This window comes from Zootoca vivipara, chromosome 10 (assembly GCF_965207765.1).
Source record: "Zootoca vivipara chromosome 10, rZooViv2.hap1.1, whole genome shotgun sequence".
Taxonomy (NCBI): domain Eukaryota; kingdom Metazoa; phylum Chordata; class Lepidosauria; order Squamata; family Lacertidae; genus Zootoca; species Zootoca vivipara.
Window position 1 is genome coordinate 21390850 of NC_142593.1, and position 20205 is coordinate 21411054.

At 41.6% G+C, this 20205-nt stretch overlaps 1 protein-coding gene across 5 annotated transcripts in view; it reads left to right on the forward strand.

The window, feature by feature from the left end:
• The window catches only part of PJA2 (praja ring finger ubiquitin ligase 2), a 39861-nt gene extending 19992 nt beyond the window's left edge, over positions 1-19869 (forward strand). For 4 of the 5 annotated variants that reach the window (XM_088652967.1, XM_035099741.3, XM_035099742.3 and 1 more), the window contains 6 exons: positions 89-274; positions 6111-6296; positions 7289-7400; positions 15860-15974; positions 16214-16335; positions 19188-19869. In XM_088652967.1, coding sequence (XP_088509093.1) covers positions 89-274; positions 6111-6296; positions 7289-7400; positions 15860-15974; positions 16214-16335; positions 19188-19316 — 850 coding nt within the window. In that variant the 3' untranslated portion in view covers positions 19317-19869. The remainder of the gene's footprint in view (positions 1-88; positions 275-6110; positions 6297-7288; positions 7401-15859; positions 15975-16213; positions 16336-19187) is intronic. The other variant, XM_088652966.1, reaches the window with a different exon arrangement.
• The last annotated feature ends 336 nt before the right edge of the window (positions 19870-20205 follow it).

The window sequence follows — 20205 nt, forward strand, 5'->3', positions numbered from 1 at the left end:
TAGCTCGGCTAGATCACAGTCAGCATATTAACTTTTACATAAAAATCAACCAGCATTGTAAATGCAAATGGAATATCTTATATTGCAGCTCTGAATGCAGTGATGGTGAATGGTCTGCATCTCTGCCCTCCTATTTTGCTGTGACAGTGAAAGATCAGTCCTCCAGTGATGAGAGCTGGGAGACTCTCCCAGGAAAAGAGGAGCAGGAACCTGAATTGCAGAGTGACAGCAGTGGTGTGGAAGAGGAACATAATGAGTTTGGTTTCCAAGCAGGGTATGTTATCTTATAGAATGAAGTGTACTAAGTAAGAATTATTGATGTATTATGTACACTTTACTGTGATAGTTGCTGTTAAAAGAAAACTAATGATTATGTACTGTTCCATATGTGATCATTGGCTGAAATAATTCCAGCAGGAAGTATATAATTAGCTTTTGGGGCCCCCATTTTGGATAGGTTTCAGTATGTAACATCAGGTAAGGTTTTCCAAGTAGATGTTGACTTCAATCTCCTCTTTCCTGATCCCCCCCTGCAAGTTGTGGAGTCTTCATTAGCTCTGCTATACAGTCGTACCTTGGGTTACAAACACCTCGGTTTGTGAACAGTTCGGGTTACGAACTGCGCAACCCCGGAAGTGTTTTCGCTGCGCGCGGGTGCGCAAATTGCGGAAATCGCGCTTTGCGCATGCGCAAAATGGCGCTTTGCGCAGTGTTCGGGTTACGAACTTTTCGGGTTACGAACTGCGATCCGGAACGGATTGCGTTCGTAACCCGAGGTATTACTGTACTCTGCATTATCAACAGCTTTGGGGGGGCACTGATATCCTATTTTGTGATCAGTAAGGTTTAGCTGAGAGAGAGACGCAGAACCAATAAGCCTACAGCCTTTCAGCACATTGAATATGTGACATACAGTGTGCAGGCAAAAACCAATTTACGTGCATTTGATGTGTGTTCATACATGGCACTGAATCTGCAAGTGACCTGAAAACATCACCAAAAGCGCGCGTTGGCTGAGGGAGCAAGCTGGTCCTGGCAGCCGCCCGGCAAAAACCTCACTAGGCGCTGCAGGGGCTTGCTCAGCCAACATGCGCGCTCTCTGGATGGAGGCGAGGGGCGTGCCAGCGAGGGGCGTCATGCCCGCACGTCATGATGTCATGATGAATGCGTCGTGATGTCATGATGCTGCGGAGCGGCACCCCGCCCCCGATGGGTGCCTCTGCGTTTGATGCCCCGGGTGTCAAAGCAACTAGCAACGCCCCTGCATGGGCATCTGGAGCATAACTTCCGTGCAAAGCAAGGATTGCCTGTATCTATAGCTTCAATGCAAGGGACCCAGGTGGCGCTGTGGGTTAAAGCACAGAGTCTAGGGCTTGCTGATCAGAAGGTCGGCGGTTCGAATCCCTGCAACGGGGTGAGCGCCCGTTGCTCGGTCCCAGCTCCTGCCAACCTAGCAGTTCGAAAGCACGTCAAAGTGCAAGTAGATAAATAGGGACCGCTCCGGCGGGAAGGTAAACGGCGTTTCCGTGCGCTGCTCTGGTTCGCCAGAAGCAGCTTTGTCATGCTGGCCACATGACCCGGAAGCTGTCTGCGGACAAACGCCGGCTCCCTCGGCCTATAGAGCGAGATGAGCGCCGCAACCCCAGAGTCGGACACGACTGGACCTGATGGTCAGGGGCCCCTTTACCTTTACCTTTATAGCTTCAATGCACTATGACTCTCCCTCACCATGAAAAGCAGCATCTGCTTACTCCGGCATAGTTTATTTTTGTAGACATGCCAAGTATGCCCAGTCCAGTCTTCCATGATTTTGTCAAGTTGAAGTGTTACAGATAATGACGACTCCAGATAGTGACATCTCCTGGGGGTTGGTGGGGTGTGATTGTCAAGCAGCAAATTCAGCTTTGGTTTAGTTCTATTCAAGTGCATAGATGGTGACTTGAAGGCTGCAGTTTGTTAGTAATGTAATAATTATATGGAATGTGATATGAGTTTACTGGACACCAGTTGAGGGGTATGGGATGGTGCACAATGATGTCACTGTTACCGAGTGTTCTCTTCGTGTGCTAAATCCTTTTTACGCATTTACAGATACTGTTCTTGCTCTGTGCCTCAGTAACTTACAAGTACAGGGCCTACTCCAGGATGCAGACAGCTTTATATATCACTGTTGAAGTGGCTGTTCTCTCCATTTTACTTGCTTTATCATTTATGAACTGTCAAAAATGTCAAGGTAACAACAAGTAAGAGCACTTAGAAAATGATCACATAAGAGAGAAACCAGCTGTTTCTGTTTTGGTGCAGAGAGGACCATTCCAACATACATTTCCTCTATCTGCATTCTGAAGTGTTACAGTCTCAATAAAGCTGTACCACATAACTTTTTGTCTTACATATTTATTTTTATCACCCAGCTGCAAGGTGAGCTGGTAAGATTAGAGCAATAAGGGCTGCAGGCAATAAGAGTAGTTATAATGCTAATAAATAACATTGGTATATCCACTGATATATCCACAGCTAAAACATTAATGTGGCCTCATTCTGCTCCTAATTTAGTATGGTATCTCTAAAATCAGTGTGTTATCTTACCTTATTAAACTTGTTTATTCTCAAGAAAGTCAGTAATGATGGATGTAAGATAAATTTGTCTAATTCAGTAGTTTCATTGTGAAAGCACAGTTTAAAGGGTCGTTCAGGAATTTAAATCTTTTTAGGACAACCGTGACTCATAATAAAACTAGCTTTTGCCCTACGTTGACTTGTTCCTGCATTTTTCACTGGGAAAATCAAAAGGGAGTCTCAAAACAAAAAGTCTGTGATATCAAATTGTAAGAAAAATTATATATGGTGAAATGGTTTTTTCCCATTGTTGTTACCTTGCTGGGTTACAATTTGGCCATAGCAGAAAGGTTATGTTAAGGGAAGCGTCATTGATTATGTAATTTTCACAGGTGCATGTGCTCCGTTACATATTCGATACCAACATTGGGAGAAGGGTATAAATTTGTTGTACAGTGGTACCTCTACTTACAAATAACTCTACTTACGAATTTTTCTACTTACAAATGGAGCTCAGTCCGCCATCTTGGATGCGGTTTAGATAGGATTTTTTCTACTTACGAATTTTTAAATAGGGTTGCTTCAACTTACGAATTTTTTCTCCCAATGCATTCCTATGGGATTCGACTTACAATTTTTTTCGACTTACAAATGTGTGTTCGGAACGCATTAAATTCGTAAGTAGAGGTACCACTGTATAAGATACTTGAAAACCTCAAAGTGGGCTTTTGTTGCTGCAGTAAAGCTGCTTAGACCACTCCCTACAGTTCTTCAGTTCTGCTAGACAGAACATATATAATTCTTGGTCTGATAAAATTGTCATGTTTTCTTAGAGCTGTGCCAGTTTGTCATGCATGTGTACAACCAGTTGCACAGAGCTTGAGAATTCATTAGCAGGGATTCTAATGACCTTTCCTCTTAAGTCAGTCACTTTTGGGGAACTGGACTAGAGCAGTAGGAATGTCTTGTTGCAAATAAGTAGTGAAGAATCATGTGATTCATTCTAAAACATTGGGTTGGGGTTTTATGTTTGTAAATGGAAAGAAAAATATAATTAAGACCATAATTTTGTCCACCTACACAATAAAGCAATTGAAAAGGAAATTCTTTTACTTGCATGCTAATGACCTTTTTCGTGTCACATGACTACAATATAAAAAATCGTGACTCTTACAGAGTGATTTAGATAAGAGGTACGTGTCTTCTTGAATACATAGTGCTGACAGTTTTTAAATAGCAGCTAACTTTAAATTATTCCCTCTCCCTATTTTCACACAAAAAATATGAAGGTCTGGTAAATCATTTGATATTGTTGACCTTTATATAACGTCAGCAGACTGTGATCAGTAAGCAAGATAAATTTCAGTTGCAGCTAATTTAGCCAGAGTTAGTCTCATGTAGGTTTATAAACTGCTTTATTTAGCCTATTTTCTCATCAAGAAGAGAATTGCTCAAGCTTCACATTTCAAGCTAAGAGAAACACACACAGCTTGGATTATTTTGTTTTGTTTTGTGTTAAGACAGATGGGGGGAAGCAAAGGGTTATATCTAATTGTATTTCTTTGCTGACAGAAGACTTTTTGATCCAGTGGAGACTTCTATGAGTTAAAAGGTGAGAGGAAAGTGATTTTCACAAACTCCTGCTTTCTCCTATAGTCCCTTGAGTGTGTGCAGGTTGCTGCAGAGGGAAGGAAGAATATGTGAAAATGCTCCCCCTCTCTTTTCGCTAATGGAAGCCTGTGCTGAATCAAAGAGTTTTTCATCAGTGAAGGGACACTATTAGATGTAGAGTTGTATAAGCCCACAATGTGTCATTGTCTTTTCACACAGAAGGATCAAGAGCAGGAACTCTACAAAGAGCAGGTAATAGTTCTACTAAGGCCCTCCGCAGTCATTCAGTACAAGTAGTAGCCACTTGTGTAGTGCTGATTGAGTCATTGGTCTGCCTCCTCATTCTAGCACACGGTGCCAGATTCTCAGGAGTTTGAGGCTCATTCCTTGTATAAAAGGTGAAAAAAAAGCTGTGCCCGTTTAGTGTCCTAATCATAAGTGCATTACTTTGTTCAGGTTTGCTCCTTTTGTACTATATAATTTGCTTATAATTTTGCTAATGTTCTTAGTGGATGTTTCCACTTCCACAATTCATAGAATCATAGATTCTGAAGAGTTGGAAGGGACTCTGAGGATCATCATGCAGGACTATGCAGCTGCCCCATAAGGGGATTGAACCTGAAACCCTGGCATTATCAGCACCATGCTCCAACCAGCTGAACTATCCAGGCTCAATTCCCAAAGGGATATTTTCTGACTACTATTAATATTTATGAAAAATAAATTTAATATTGCAAAAATTACAGCTCTGATTAATAAATTTCTCTTCTCTTGTAGTTAGCCAGCTGCTTTAACTTGTCCTACTCACTTCTCTGACTATCTGCCTTCCAAATGATCCAATTACAGCCTACATTCATGATTTGCATTTTGTGAAGATGGCAGATTTATTCCTCTCCAGAGCAAAATCACTAATTTTCAGTTACAATAAAACCTTTGTTTTGTATTCTGTTTATAAAATGGGGGAAACAGTATCATTCAATAATTATGCAAGGTAGAACGTTCAATAAACAGTGAGGGTTTAAAATGATTTTTATTCATTTAGTAAATTTATGTTCTGCCCTTCCTCCCATGGGAGCCCTGGACAGCAACCACCAAAGTAATAAAACAATTAAAATGAAGTAAAAACATTTTAAAGTATTTTTTAATAAAAAAACTTCTAAAAGCATGTTAAACTGTCATCATTGTGCTATAGTAGTAGGAGAATACAAAATTCAACTATAGATTCATAAATGGACTAGACAAAGAAGAGTAGTAGGGTGATATCTTCCCTGCACAATGTGCTAGGGGCTTTGGCTCACATCACCAGAGCAGTTTATGCAGACATTAGATAAATGTATATATCATATGTATATACTTAGGTAAAGGGACCCCTGACTATTAGGTCCAGTCGTGGCCGACTCTGGGGTTGCGGCGCTCATCTCGAATTATTGGCCGAGGGAGATGGCGTACAGCTTCCAGGTCATGTGGCCAGCATGACAAAGCCACTTCTGGAGAACCAGAGCAGCACATGGAAGCGCCGTTTACCTTCCCGGTGTAGTGGTACCTATTTATCTACTTGCACTTTGACGTGCTTTTGAACTGCTACAGGTTGGCAGGAGCTGGGACCGAGCAACGGGAGCTCACCCCGTCGCAGGGATTTGAACCGCCGACCTTCTGATCGGCAAGCCCTAGGCTCTGGTTTAACCCACAGCGCCACCTGCGTCCCTGTATATACTTACTCCCTCTCAATTTTTAAAAAAAGAAATAATGGTATTTTAACTATTGCTGTTGAATCGTTACTTAATAGGATGTGCTGCTTTCTATGGAAAATGGCTGCCAGGTTTCGTTTGCTTGCAGCTGGACATAATATGAGCATTCACCAATGAAGAACACACTCTGTACACTTGCTTACATGTAGTTTTACTTTCATTTTGTATAGCTTTTCTCATTTTTGTATAAAGGGAACAGACTACCCTAGAGGACGGTGAAATTCCTTGGTTGCAATATCATGAAGAAATTGAAAGCAGCAGTGATGAGGAAAATGACCAAGTGAGCCATTTTGTGCATCCTGGCTTTTTCATGTTGGATGGAAACAACAATCTGGAAGACGATTCCAGTATGAGTGAAGATCTAGACGTGGAATGGAGGTACTTTACTATGTGCTGATGCTTATTTGAGACATTCACCACTCGCGTGTTGCCTGCATTAAAATCAACTGAGAAATGAACGTTCTGTGCGGCTGTAACAGGTTAACTTAACTACTGAAATGTATTATGAGCTTTGGGTCTCAGCATTTGGTGAGCCTCTGAATCAAATTAGAGAGATGTTCTGCTAGCTTCCCAATTGCTATATAGCACTGTGATTTCCCTCCTCCGTCCTCTGCGCAAATTAAAATGTGTCTGGGGTCGAGGGAGGGAGTTTGGAGAATTGCATGTTGAAGGGAGGGGAGGCTTAATGAGGCAACTCGTGCTTACACACTGCATGTCCATATCAAAAAGGAAGGCCTGTTAGCATGTTGGGCCATTGCTAAGGATTGACCTCACATGCCACCTGTTTCCTTGGCATACATGGGGGACTTACCAGCAAGGCCAATTGTGCAAAGGTGGAATTTTTGGTCTGCCACTCACTAACGGATTACTATAGTAAAAATCCTGTAGCTGCAGATATTTTTTTGTGTTTACTTTCTGCATGGCAGCTCAGCTCTAGTTCCCGCCTAAGTATTCATTAGCACAACTTAAAAGAAAAATTCAAGAAAAACCTCTTAAAGCTCAGCCCTGGAGATGACATTTTCACTTATTTCTCCCAGAGGAACTGTAGTCACCCTAAAAGAGCCAACACTTTTTGACTCAAAGAAAAGAAATTTTGGCTGTTAAGGTACCATATTGAAAATACTGCTAATCAGGTTGATTTTGTGTTGCATGCATGTTCTAAGATCTCCATGCCAAGCCTGTTGAATTGTTGTTTTTCCTGGCAGCAGTAGGTTTCTTTGTGTGCCTTGTTTTTCAGACTGAGAACTGTCTGAAGTTCTGAAACATGAGAGGCAAATGTATGCAGCCCCTTGTAACAGCCCAGTTTTTTTGGGGGGGGGGAATATGGTATCTAACGGCAATTGAGAACATAAATCCTGCTTTTCCCCTAGGCTGCTTGATGAATTTGGTGATGGCTTGGGTGTTGCTCAAGCCATTTCTTATGTGGATCCCCAGTTCCTTACATATATGGCCCTGGAAGAACGACTGGCACAGGCCATGGAGGTAATGCAATACTTTTATAAGTTTTCATTTTAAGATTAGTTAAACTGAGGGAAAACATAGCTCAGCTACATTTATATTAGCACGAACATGCACTGTGGATTAGGCATTTTCATATTTATCACACCTGTGAGGAAGCCCACAAGAAGCACCTGAGTACAGTAGGACTGTCCCCACAGTGACTCCAAGCAATTGGTAGTCATAGGCACAGTGGCTCTGACAGTGGAGGTGGAACATAGCTTTTTGAACACTGGAGGGGTCCAGCCCCTACCCCCAAAATAGGGCGGTGGCAAAAAGGCTCAGCCCTCAGGAGGTGGGGTGCAAAGGAATTTGGACTGCTCTTTAGGAAGAAATGAGGAAAGGGAGTATAAAGATATCTGCATCAACTTTATTCTGTCCTTCAATTTTGCTCGATTAAAACAGGATTTTTCTATTAAACATCTGCTATATGAGCATTGAGCGTACTGCATTGTCTTAAATGCAGTGTAAAAAACATTGGCAATATTTCTATTTATAATGTATATGTTGCTGGATGGATGTCTCAATTATTTCAGTTTTGTTCATTCATCCTTGTAGCATGGGAATGTGTTTATATACTCCCCCTGGTTTAAGTCAAGGGACTCAGCTAGATTGGTAAAGAAAAGGCGTTTTATATGTGTTGTATATGCAATATAACACTTTGACACCATATGGTGCCGTGGAGTGCTGTCTTTCTCTACCGGATTTCCCTGTATGAGTTTACGATGCGTTTAACTGAATCGCTTCTTTGACGTGTCTAGATCCAGCCAAGGTTTTTAAAAAAATATTTATACAGTGGTACCTTGCTAGACGAATTCCCTGCTAGACGAATTTTTCGCTAGACAAATTCGTTTTGTGAAAAATTCGTCTAGCGAATCGCGGTTTCCCATAGGAATGCATTGAAATTCAATTAATGCGTTCCTATGGGCATTTCCCCCCCCAATGCATTCCTATGGGATTCACAAGACGAATTTTTCGAAAAACGAATTGACTCACAGAATGAATTAAATTCATCTTGTGAGGCACCACTGTATTTGTATAGCGTCTTACACATGGCTGCCATTAGTCTCCCATTTAAGCGACTGGCCACCTCCCCCAGGTTCAGCAGTACTGGGACATCTGATCCAAACCACTCATTGGTTTCTGCTTTAAGTCAAGTTTTTTTAAAGCCAAGCTGGAACACGCTATTTGTTATTACTACTTTGGAAAGAGGTGCAATTCTTCTATAGAACATAGAGAAGGGCAAGGGCTCTCCCTGATTTAGGAGCTGGAAAGGAAGATGCATTGTACTTTGCAAGTATTCAGGGCACCTCTGGGGGTCAGCATCATGTCACAAGGTCCCTGCCTCACCTGTTGTAGGGGAAGGGTAAGGGCTGGTGACCTTGGTGTGTCCCACTCCTCATGACCCCGTGGACCAGAGCAATCCAGGCACTCCTGTCTTCCACTGCCTCCCACAGTTTGGTCAGACTCATGTTGGTAGCTTCGAGAACACTGTCCAACCATCTCGTCCTCTGTCGTCCCCTTCTCCTTGTGCCCTCCATCTTTCCCAACATCAGGGTCTTTTCCAGGGAGTCTTCTCTTCTCATGGGCTGGCCAAAGTATTGGAGCTTCAGCTTCAGGATCTGTCCTTCCAGTGAGCACTCAGGGCTGATTTCCTTCAGAATGGATAGGTTTGATCTTCGATCTTTTTGCAGTCCATGGGACTCTCAAGAGTCTCCTCCAGCACCATAATTCAAAAGCATCAATTCTTCGGCGATCAGCCTTCTTTATGTTCCAGCTCTCACTTCCATACATCACTACTGGGAAAACCATAGCTTTAACTATACAGACCTTTGTTGGCAAGGTGATGTCTCTGCTTTTTAAGATGCTGTCTAGGTTTGTCATCGCTTTTCTCCCAAGAAACAGGCGTCTCAGAGTATATAGAGATAGCCCTCGGTGTCAAATTTTTGGCGCCTGCTGTTCAGTATAACATTTTCTCTAGTTTGTTCTGTATTAAGTTCAATATTATGTAGGAGATCAGTTTCAGGCTTTCAGATATGGGTAAATTCAGCTATTTCCTAAGTTATGGGGTTTTTTTTAATAACTAAAAAAATTGGGATAAGTACCAGAACAGGCCATATGATCACAAGTAATTTAGATCCAAGTTTAGAGGTCATTGAACACTTGGAATCTTAATGTAATGAGAAATATAATAAACTTCTGCTTTTTAGTGAACAAGGAAGGTTGAAAAGTCCTCCTCCCAAAACTAAACCCAGTTCTACCGTGTTTCTCATATTTTAAGGCATCCCTACAAAATAAGGCATGGCAGGATTTTCCTGAGGTGGAAAAATATAAGGCATACCTCGAAAATAAGCCGTACCGGGTGGTGGAAGAAGGTCTGTGGCAAAGAAGGGTTGCTGCTGCCGCGTTAACCCCCGAGACCTGGCTGCAGCCTCAGCGCGCAGCGCGTGCAGCCCCAGAACCCGGCTGTAGCCTTTGCGCGCGGACACCCGGGACCCGGCTGCAGCCTCAGCGCGCGCAGCCCCAGGACCCGGCTGCAGCCTCAGCGCGCAGCGCGCGCAGCCCCAGAACCCGGCTGTAGCCTTTGCGCGCGGACACCCGGGACCCGGCTGCAGCCTCAGGACCCGGCTGCAGCCTCTGCCTGCCGCGCGCGCAGCCCCAGGACCCGGCTGCAGCCTCTGCCTGCCGCGCGCGAAGACCCGGTGGGAGCAGGTCTGTGGTCTGTACAGATACCGGTACCGGTACTTTATTTTTTTTTTTATTAAGACATCCCTTGAAAATAAGCCATGCTGTGTTTTTTTCAGGAAAAAATTAATATAAGACATGACTTATAATATGAGAAACACAGTATTTATTTGGGCTAACAATATTTCAGCCACCTGTTGTAACAATTGTGAACCTGATAGTTTCTTGGATCCTTTCCATTCTAGCCTGGGAAAGTATTCTGGATATGTTTGAACTAGAGAATTCCGTCACAACCTCTTGAACAGCATAGGGAGCATATAATACTAATCTGTAATATATTCACATGTTCCCTGGATTTCCTGCAGTTGGGTCTGCATGCTCGGCTATTAATGCCACTTTAGTGACATTTTTGCCAGGTGCCTTTTGGATTCTCTCTACTCAGTAAAATTAAATTAGGAATTGCCTGAGTTGTATGTTGTTGCGTTATTAAAAATAACAATGTTTAGTGGTCTAAATGAATAATGCAGATTTATGTTTTCAAAAATGTAGATTCAGAATTTGGACATGGGGTCAACTACTGGAGAAATGAGAGGGTAGAGGGTAGAGGAAAGAGCATCAAGGTTGCATATAGACCAGTCCTAAGCTTTTGGGCTCAGGTCTGCTGAATATTCAAATAAATAAATCACTGTGCCTGTCACTGCTGAAATTATCCTGCACATCCTTTTTTCTGCATTTTTTTTTCTTTTCTTCTCCTGCCCCAATAATTCTGTGCTTTCCCTGTTGAGTTCATGAATAAACGGAAAACACATTTTTTTCTGGCTAATGTCTGAAGTGGGGGAAAAGCACTTCTGAATGCATAATTGGAAAAGCTGTTGAGATGTAGGTTTTCCATTTAGTAAAATGGGATGAACTTTAGTCAGTTATATATAATATTGGCCAGGGGAAAACTAATTTCTTGGAGTTAAGACCTTCAGTTTCTATGCAACTTTTTGAAGCATAACTTATGTTGAGGGATGAGAGACAGCCACACCCATAGATTACAGAAAATATTTGTTTATGGATTTGAATCTTGTCTCTAATACTGACCACTGTACCACACTAGCTTTCCTAAAGATCAGGGCACCAGTAAGCTCAGGGAAGTGTGACAAGTCCCTTGTTGGTATTGCTACAAGCGTGCTACCTGGGACAGGCTTATTGGTAGTATTGGAACCTGGCAGCAGTTTTGGTCGACCCTGGCAGTTGCCCTAGGATATCACATAGGGGTACTAATTTCCTTAGACATTCTTGATATTTTCTTTCATACAATAATGGCAAACATTTTTTTGTTCACACATACAATCTTTATTACATGTTGAGGGACAGCAGAAATCAACAATAGTTATATATATATATATGATTGGGGGGAGGGGGGCCACTGCAACGCGTGGCGGTACAGCTAGTTGTGTATAAAAATAAGTTGTGTGATTCCTTGTTAATAAATGAGTTCTCCATTTTATTTGATTTAAAAACAAGCCATTTGCCCTTTTGCCAAAGACTTCTGTGTATTTCTTTCAATGTTTTATTTCATATCTCCTATAAAAAGAGAAAAGTTTGTGATTCTAACAACTCCTTTTAGAAGATGGTTGAGTTTCTTGAACTTGGTTTTAAGAGGGAAATTCAGAACTGACTTTGAGCATTGTGTTATCAACGTTTAGGTGAATTCCTTTAAAACACTGTGTGCTCTTGAAATACGTAGCTTAGAGAAGTTGTTTTCAAGTGGGGAAAATATACCAGTACTAGTCAAACACTGCTTCAGTTGAATGTTTTATTCCTTTGCCAATATATTTATTTCAACACCTTTAAACAAAGATTCCTTTTCCATGTGCCGCATTTAAATAACATGCTTAGTGTTTCTTTATCAGGGAGGAGCTGTGCAAGAAATGTACTTGTCATTTTGTGGCAGTTTTGGCTGTAGATTTATTTAGATCTGGCTTAGCCTTTTTGAATAATTTTGAATACTTCTTACATTCCTATGTTATCTAGAAATGGTATTGGGTGTATTCTACCCTCATCAACAGAACTTTTATCTAAGTTAAATATAGTTCTGGTGCCCTGCTGATGTGTTTTATGTTGAAAGTGTGTGCTGCATGTCCTATACCAGCAGATCACAAACTTCATTCAGATAGTCTGTGGCAAATCTATGAATTTGTGGTTGAAGATGGGAGACGTCCATCACACTGAATATTTGTATTATTTGAATTGTGTGTTTGTTTATTCATTCATTTTATTTTATTATTATTTGAATTATGTGGAATTACAGTTGCTACAATAGACAGGAAAATGATGTCAAGTGGTCTGCCAAGACCTTCAGCAATTTTCAAGTGGTCCATAGGGGGAAAAGTTGGGGAACCACTGACTTAAACTAGATACTGAAATTGTGTTGCAAAGCAGTTGTAAAGGGAAACATAAGCAAATGTTTAATATAACATAGCATTGAATTGTTTTATTCCTTCTTTAAGTTTAAGATGGCAGCCTTACTGCAAAAAATATTTCCCTCTTTCTTTAACTCTTTTAGATGTTTAGAAGATTAATCTTCCAAATCATTGAAGTAACTTTGTCATCATGCTTATGTAGTTAAACTTAATCTTTTAGATTTGTATGTGTGTTATGTTTCCCATCATTCTAGGTTTGTTAATAAATGTGGCATCTCCAAGCAGCTGGATCTGCATTTCTTACTGTTTGCAATACATTATTCTCATTGTGAGCAGCCAGTTGTTCATAACCTTTCTGTGTTGGCTTGCTAGTGGAAAGGCTGGGGGAGAACATCCCCTGTAGGTCAAGGCAGAAGGGTTGGTGACTGCATGTCACAACATTTCATTACATGTTTTGCGCCTTCTTTGAAAACTGGGATTTTGTGCAGTGAAGTTGGAGTTAGAAAAAATAATCTCACTAAACATGAAATCAGAGGAAATATAACAGACAGGTTCTTCTTGAAGGATAAATTAGTTAATAATTTTTTCATATTTTGACAACTTTCTCAATTTTGAAAATTCAGAACTCTGCTACAAGCAGAGGCAGCTGCTAATAATAATTAATAGTAAGAAAAGTAGGTAGAGAATGATGTTACTGAGAAATATTTGTATTGCCTGGTGGAGTAATGGTATAAAGTTCTATCAGATATTTGCACAGGTACAAGCAGAGAAAAGTAGTTTTGTAATCAGAATACATTTCCCACAGTATTTTTTTTAACAATGTCCCATAAGTTTTGAAACAAAATTTTAAAAAATTCTCCCAGTAGCACCTTAGAGACCAACTAAGTTTGTCATTGGTATGAACTTTCGTGTGCATGCACACTTCTTCAGATACACTGAAACAGAATTCACCAGATCCCCACATATAGTGGGGAGGGGCCGGACTGTTTATGGCTGCATTTGGTCTTACAGGAAGAATTTACGATTGATCCCACTGGAAAAGCAAGGGGTGATATGGTTAAAGATAGCTTTATCATGTATAATGAGATAAGAATCCAATGTCTTTAACACTGAAGTGTTCTCCTACTGGTTTCTCTGTCTTGTGATTCCTGATGTCATATTTATGTCCATTTATCCTTTGGCGTAGGGTTTGGCCTGTTTGTCCGATATAGAGAGCTGAAGGGCACTGTTGGCATTTAATGGCATACACAATGTTAAAAGATGAGCAATTAAATAGTCCTGAGATGGAATGTTTGGTGTTGTCCAAGTGTATGTGGCAGAAAAGTTGGCATCTGGGTTTATTGCAGGCTCTGATATCAGTGTCCATACCTGCCTGTAACCATAAGTTTTGCTACAACAGCAGAATTTGTCTCAATTATTTGTTCTCTTCTAGGACACAATTGTCAGCTGCCCTAGGTTTCAGAAACACTTGCGATTCACGACACTTGTGCACCAAACTTGGTGATACCCAAAAGGGGGATCAATAACGGCCATAGACATTCAAAAGCAAAAAGGCAGATGCACAAATGAATATGGTTGCCAATGTGTTTTGAGGAAAAAATTCATCTAGAGAAGTGTTTAAAGCTTCTTAAAACCTGTACCAAGCAGTTTTTAGTACAGCTTACCTTAAGTGGCCAACAGGTTTATGAAAGCACAACATAACTACAGCGCAACTTTGCTACAGTTGTTAATCTTTTGTTTGGCACAAATCTGAATACTAGAGTTGTATGCTTAACATAACACAAGTGGTATTAGCCTTTAACTCACTGAGAAGCTGTGGGCAACTCACTATCTTCTCAGCCCCATATCTGCAATATGAAGAACTTGGCCTGCCCAACATACGGTACCTGTTGTGGGGAGTGCAGAAGACATGTATGTGGAACATTTTGAGCACTCAAAATGCACAGTATAAATGCAAAGTACTATTTGTTTTGATTTCCTGAGTAAGTGAACATATTTTCTGTCAGACTTTCTAACAGTTTTCCTTTTAAAATATATTAAATTAAAACAACAGCAAGTCGTCTAATGGAATAAATATTTATGTATTGAAAGAATACATAGATTTAGATATTCCAATGTTGTATTTTTTATTGAAGAACTGCAAAGTTCTTTGTAAATGATGAATAATAATGCCATTCTAGTATTTTTCTGGGGAAGTAATGTAAATTTATGGACTTTTTCACTAAGTACTGTGATGCAGTGTTGAAGGTGAAATTTGGCATCTGTTCACCAAAATGACCATGCATAATCAATCAGAACTTAATTGGAAATATGGATGTAGTCTAAGCAGTTAGACCCCAGAGCAAAAATGTACTGCATTCTTGTGGTTATGGAAAGGGGGTTCGGTTATCTTGGCCACATACCCAATGAAATTGACATACGAAAGTTTGTTTAAATAATAATAGCCATTGTGTGGGTGAGTTTCTCAATTTTTAGACACGCTTTCTTGATGTAATATTGAACAAACATAGGCATCTTTGAAGTGTGCGGCACCACAGGCAAGTTCCTAATTCTGCAGCCCAATCGAACCACCTGATCACCTATATGCAGCTCATTCTGTATGTGCAAACCAGTACTACATGCCATCTGGTTTCCATTTTCCTAAGAGATTATACTGCATTTCCGCCTGAGCACCATGGACAGTCAATTTTGGGGACAAAGGAAGATGTAGCTCAGGCATCCCCAAACTTCGGCCCTCCAGATGTTTTGGACTGCAATCCCCATCTTCCCCAACCACTGGGATCATGGGAGTTGTAGGCCAAAACATCTGGAGGGCCGCAGTTTGGGGATGCCTCATGTAGCTGCTGGCTAAAGTAAGGCAAGGCACAAAGACGGAAGCGTATGTTTTAGAAGCATGACTTAATAACCTGTCCCATAGCAGCATTAAACTATGCAAACCACTATTGTAACTGAAGATTGGACTGGTAACAACTGTGAGGTAGTTGAAATGAGAGACTAATCCATGGTAGCACCATGCTGTTACTAAGGCAATCGAACTTGGACCGCTCTCCCCTGCTGAAGTAAAAGATGACAGATGGTTCATCCACTTTAGTAATATAGATTCATGGTCATTAAGGAGTAAATTTTATTCTTTAATTAATTGTCAGAGATTAATATTTACAACCAGATCTCTCATACATATTGTATCAATTTAGCATTTCTGAGGCGAAATGTAGAAGCATGTCAATTTGTGCCCATCCTTTTCTAAGGTTGTTGAGCTTCATGCAACCCTTTTAAATGGTTTTTTTAAAGGAATAAATTATATCTGTCTTATGCATAACAGAAATGGCTTCTTATGCATCTTTTTAGACCGCTCTGGCACATTTAGAGTCCCTCGCAATTGATGTTGAACAGGCACATCCACCAGCTAGTAAGGAGAGCATAGACTGTCTGCCACAGATTATTATAACAGAAGATCACAATGGTAAGCATAAATGAGATGTTCACAACTCAAGTCAAATTCTGATTAAAATAATGGTGGCCTATGGGTTTGTTTGTTTTTTGCAAGCTTTAGCATGGCAGTATCTGACCCGCAATTAGAACTAGAGGCCAGTTTCAAAAGCTTTATGCTTAGAAGGCTTATATTTCTAATTGTGCCACCTTAATCTTTGAGATCTCCTAGGTTTTGAAAGTGCAGGCTGATATGTACTTTGTTTCCCTAAGCTGTAGGTCAGGAGCAGTGCTGTGCTATCTGCTGCAGCGAGTATATCAAAGAAGAAATTGTAACAGAACTTCCATGTCATCACTTCTTTCATAAGCCCTGCATAACACTTTGGTTGCAAAAGGTGTGTATTTGCATTGAAATCTAACAAATTCCTTTAAAGCTCACAATTTCTGTGAAACATTGACACTCGGTGGACATGGCTTTCTTTCTTCCTACTTGCTTTCAGTTGTACTTTGTGAAGATGCCAAACAAACATACAACCACAATAATGCTCTTTTTTGAAGTTACATTTGAATGTATAACAAGTGCATTGTTTTATCCAGTCTATTTAAATGAATATGTTCAGTGCCATGTTACAGTGGTACCTCGACTTACGAATTTAATGCGTTCCAAACGCACATTCGCAAGTCGGAAAAAAATTGTAAGTCGAAGTAACCCTATCTAAACCGCATCCAAGATGGCGGACGGAGCTCTGTTCGTAAGTAGAAACATTCGTAAGTCGAGGTACCACTGTAATTATTTTTTTAAATGCTTCAATGACTAGAGATCCAATTGTTCTTGTGTTTAAAGGCAGAAAAGCTCTGCTGGTGATGATTGTCAGGCTTCAACATAGTATTGAAAATATAAAGTTCAATTTGATCCTAGGCATTTGTTTTCAGTAGCTGAACTGAAACTAAGTAAAGAGTCCTTCCACACACAAGTTCAATCCTAGCTAGTTAGCTTTCTTTCAGCAGCCTAATTAAGGTGGGAAACTACAGCGGTGCCTTGCAAGACGAAATTAATTCGTTCCACGGGTCAATTCGTGTAATGAATTTTTCGTCTAGCGAGTCCCGGTTTCCCATAGGAATGCATTGAAACTTAATCAATGCGTTCCTATGGGTTCCGGGGGACTGGCGGCGGGGAAGGCAGGCGCTTGCTCTCTTGCCTGCCTGCCTTCCTCACCACCTGTCACTCGAAGATCGGAGGGCACTGCTTGCCGGGGCTTGTCAGCCCCAGCAAACAGCACCCACCGATCTTCGGATCTGTGTTGTGTGACAGGCGGAGGTGGGGGGAAAGCGGAGGATCGTTCCTCCGCCTTTCCCCCGCCCCGCCTGTCACACAAAGATCGGCGGGCGCTGCTTGCGGGGCTTGTCAACCCCAGCAAACAGCACCTGCCGATCTTCGGCTCTGTCCCCCGATGCGCTACGGCTCGGGGAAGCAGGCAGGGAGACTGCAACAGCCCGCAGCTTCCCGGGCTGTTGCCATCTCCCTGCCTGCTTCCCCGAGCTGAAGCGCCTGGGGGACAGAGCCGAATTGTGGCGCTGCGAGGGGGAGGCAAACGGCGAAAAGCCCCAGCCACGCCACAATTCGGCTCGGGGACTGGCTTGGCGGCCGCGGGAAGAAGGGGAGGAATTTCTTCCCACTGCCGCCAAGCCAGTCCCTGAGCCGAAGTGTGGCGTGAGAGGGGGCTTTTTGCCTTAGCTCGGGGAAGGTAAACGGCAAAAGCCCCCCCCCCCAATTCGGCTCCGTCCCCCGGGCGCTTCAGCTCGGGGGAGCAGGCAGGGAGATGGCAACAGCCCCGGAGTTTCCACAGGCTGTTGCCACCTGCCTGCCTGCCTTCCCCAAGCAGCGCCCGCCGATCCTCCGCTTCCCCCCCATCCCGCCTGTCACACAGCGGGGATCGTAGGGGGTTTGAGAAGCCCCCTATGATTTGTCCTAGGCATATCAGCCAACTCCTAGAGGCCTATGTATCTTTGTCCCCCCCCCCATTTAAATATTTGAGGAAGCTTATTTTGCAAAGGGGGAAAGCTCCATTTTTTAGGATCAGCTCAAAGTTGCTGAGTTTCCTTGCAAAGGGAAAAAATCCTGTTTTTATGGGGTTCAACTCGCAGTTTTTCAGCTTCTCGACCCATTTCTGCAGTTTCCAGACAGATAATCTAATCAGTCAGTCACATGTCTCCCTCTGCAGACAACAATTGAGGCCTAGGCAAGGGGCCAGGAAGAGAGCTACCTCTCTTATCTCCCTCCCCGATCTCTTGAAATCAGCTACTGAGCAGGTTCCTTTCTCTTTCCCTCTTGTTAGCCTTTAGCTCTTTCTTTAAAAGCACTATCTGCCTTTACCCCTGGGCAAGTCGGCTCCAGGGACCACGCATTCGCTCCATAGGACACACAGGCATTCCCTCTTTAGGAGGAAAAATGTGCGTATTATGGAGCGAAAAATATGGTGGGTTGTGGGGTGTTTTTTTTTTTGCTATTGTTAAACAGTTGGGAATCAGCAGTCCTTGCTGGTCTACAGCAAGTTACCCAGAGACCTATGAGTAGATTCCAGACTATCACCCCCAAAGTTTCTGGAATATTTGCAAATTTCACAGCTTTACTATAAAGTTTGATTACAGTGAAACACAAGTTAGAGATACTGTTTTAGTAATGTTTTAGGCCTTTTATATTGGAAAATTTGACTACATTATTCTAACAAATTCTTGAGATTTCAACGTTTGCTGTTGGCAACAAGTGTTAACTCAACCTGCCCTCATCAAGACACTAGTCTGGGGGGAGGGGAGGGGAGTGAGTACAGTGTTGCATATAGATTGGCTTTCTGCCGAAAAACTATTAGGCAAAATTCTTTTCAGAAAGCTAAATTCTATTTCACAAAGTAGTGAACTTTAAACAAAAAATCTAGTGTAAGCACCTTCTTAAAATATTGAACACAAGTAATACCACATTTATCATTTTATGTTCGATGTTTCACTACCTTTACCAAAGGCAGTCTCCCAATTTGCTTATTCCAGAAAAATCCCTCTGAAATTGGCATGACACCTAAGAAGCAGGTACACAAAGACTGTGGTCTTAGATTAGCAAACTGGCTGCTTTGCTCACTCATGGTTCACACCCGCAAATCTACATTTATTTGAGGCATTGCATTTTGGCATTATTGTGTACCTGACCTTCCTGTAGCTGCATTGCAACTGATTGATGGCCTTTTCTTTCATCTAGTCTGGAACGTGTCCTGTATGCCGCCATGTGCTTGCGCCTGTGCTTCCAGAGACATCTATTCCCACAGTTACCTTCCTGCCTGATCATGATTCTACTCCTTCAGTCCACAGTACATCAGGAACACAATAAAACGAACATCTGAAAAGAGTTTGAACCATCGAATTTTACTGTAAATTTCTCCTGTTTAATTACAATGTGAAACTGGTTTATATGTAAGTATATATATATAAATATAAATATATATTAAAAACACTTTAAAGTATACTAGTTTAGAAAGAGAATGTATGACCTTTCTAAATGGTTTAGAAACCATTTAGAGCTAGAATTATCAGACTAAAAGGAGTAAAAGCTTGCACTAGTTTTCCTCAGTAAAACATGTCGCTGTTAACTAATGTCTAATGCTTATATTAAATTTGTCTTAAGGAATGATCATTATTAATGTGGCACTTGTGTTCAAGGTAATGCAACTGCAGTGCAGTTGGAGCTTACAGATGTTATGCATATAACCTGTTTTACATTATATAATTGAGGCTTGAGTTGTTTCTTTCTGTTGAAAAATAGTGCCACTTGATTACTTTGTACATAGCTCTTTCATATTTGCATCAAATGTGAAGACGTTCTGTGATCACAGCAGTAGTATAACTTTGGTTTCACTGGAAATAAAAAAAGCATAATAACTCAACTTTCCTGTGATTTCATAATAGCATGTGTACTTGTGAGTGTTTCTCTAACCAGTACCCAGAACTGATAGTTGGGCAGCTTTATGGAGTTCATAATCTGACACAATTTGACATGCCTGTGGTAGAAACTGAGGACACATCATCCAGACTATAGAAAACCTGTGGGAGCTGGGTGCTTTCGTTATATCAGCTGTTGGAATTTAGATAGGCAAATTTTAGTGGCCAGGTCATAAAGGTAAAGGGACCCCTGACCATTAGGTCCAGTTGTGACTGACTCTGGGGTTGCGGCGCTCATCTGGCTTTATTGGCCGAGGGAGCCGGCGTACAGCTTCCAGGTC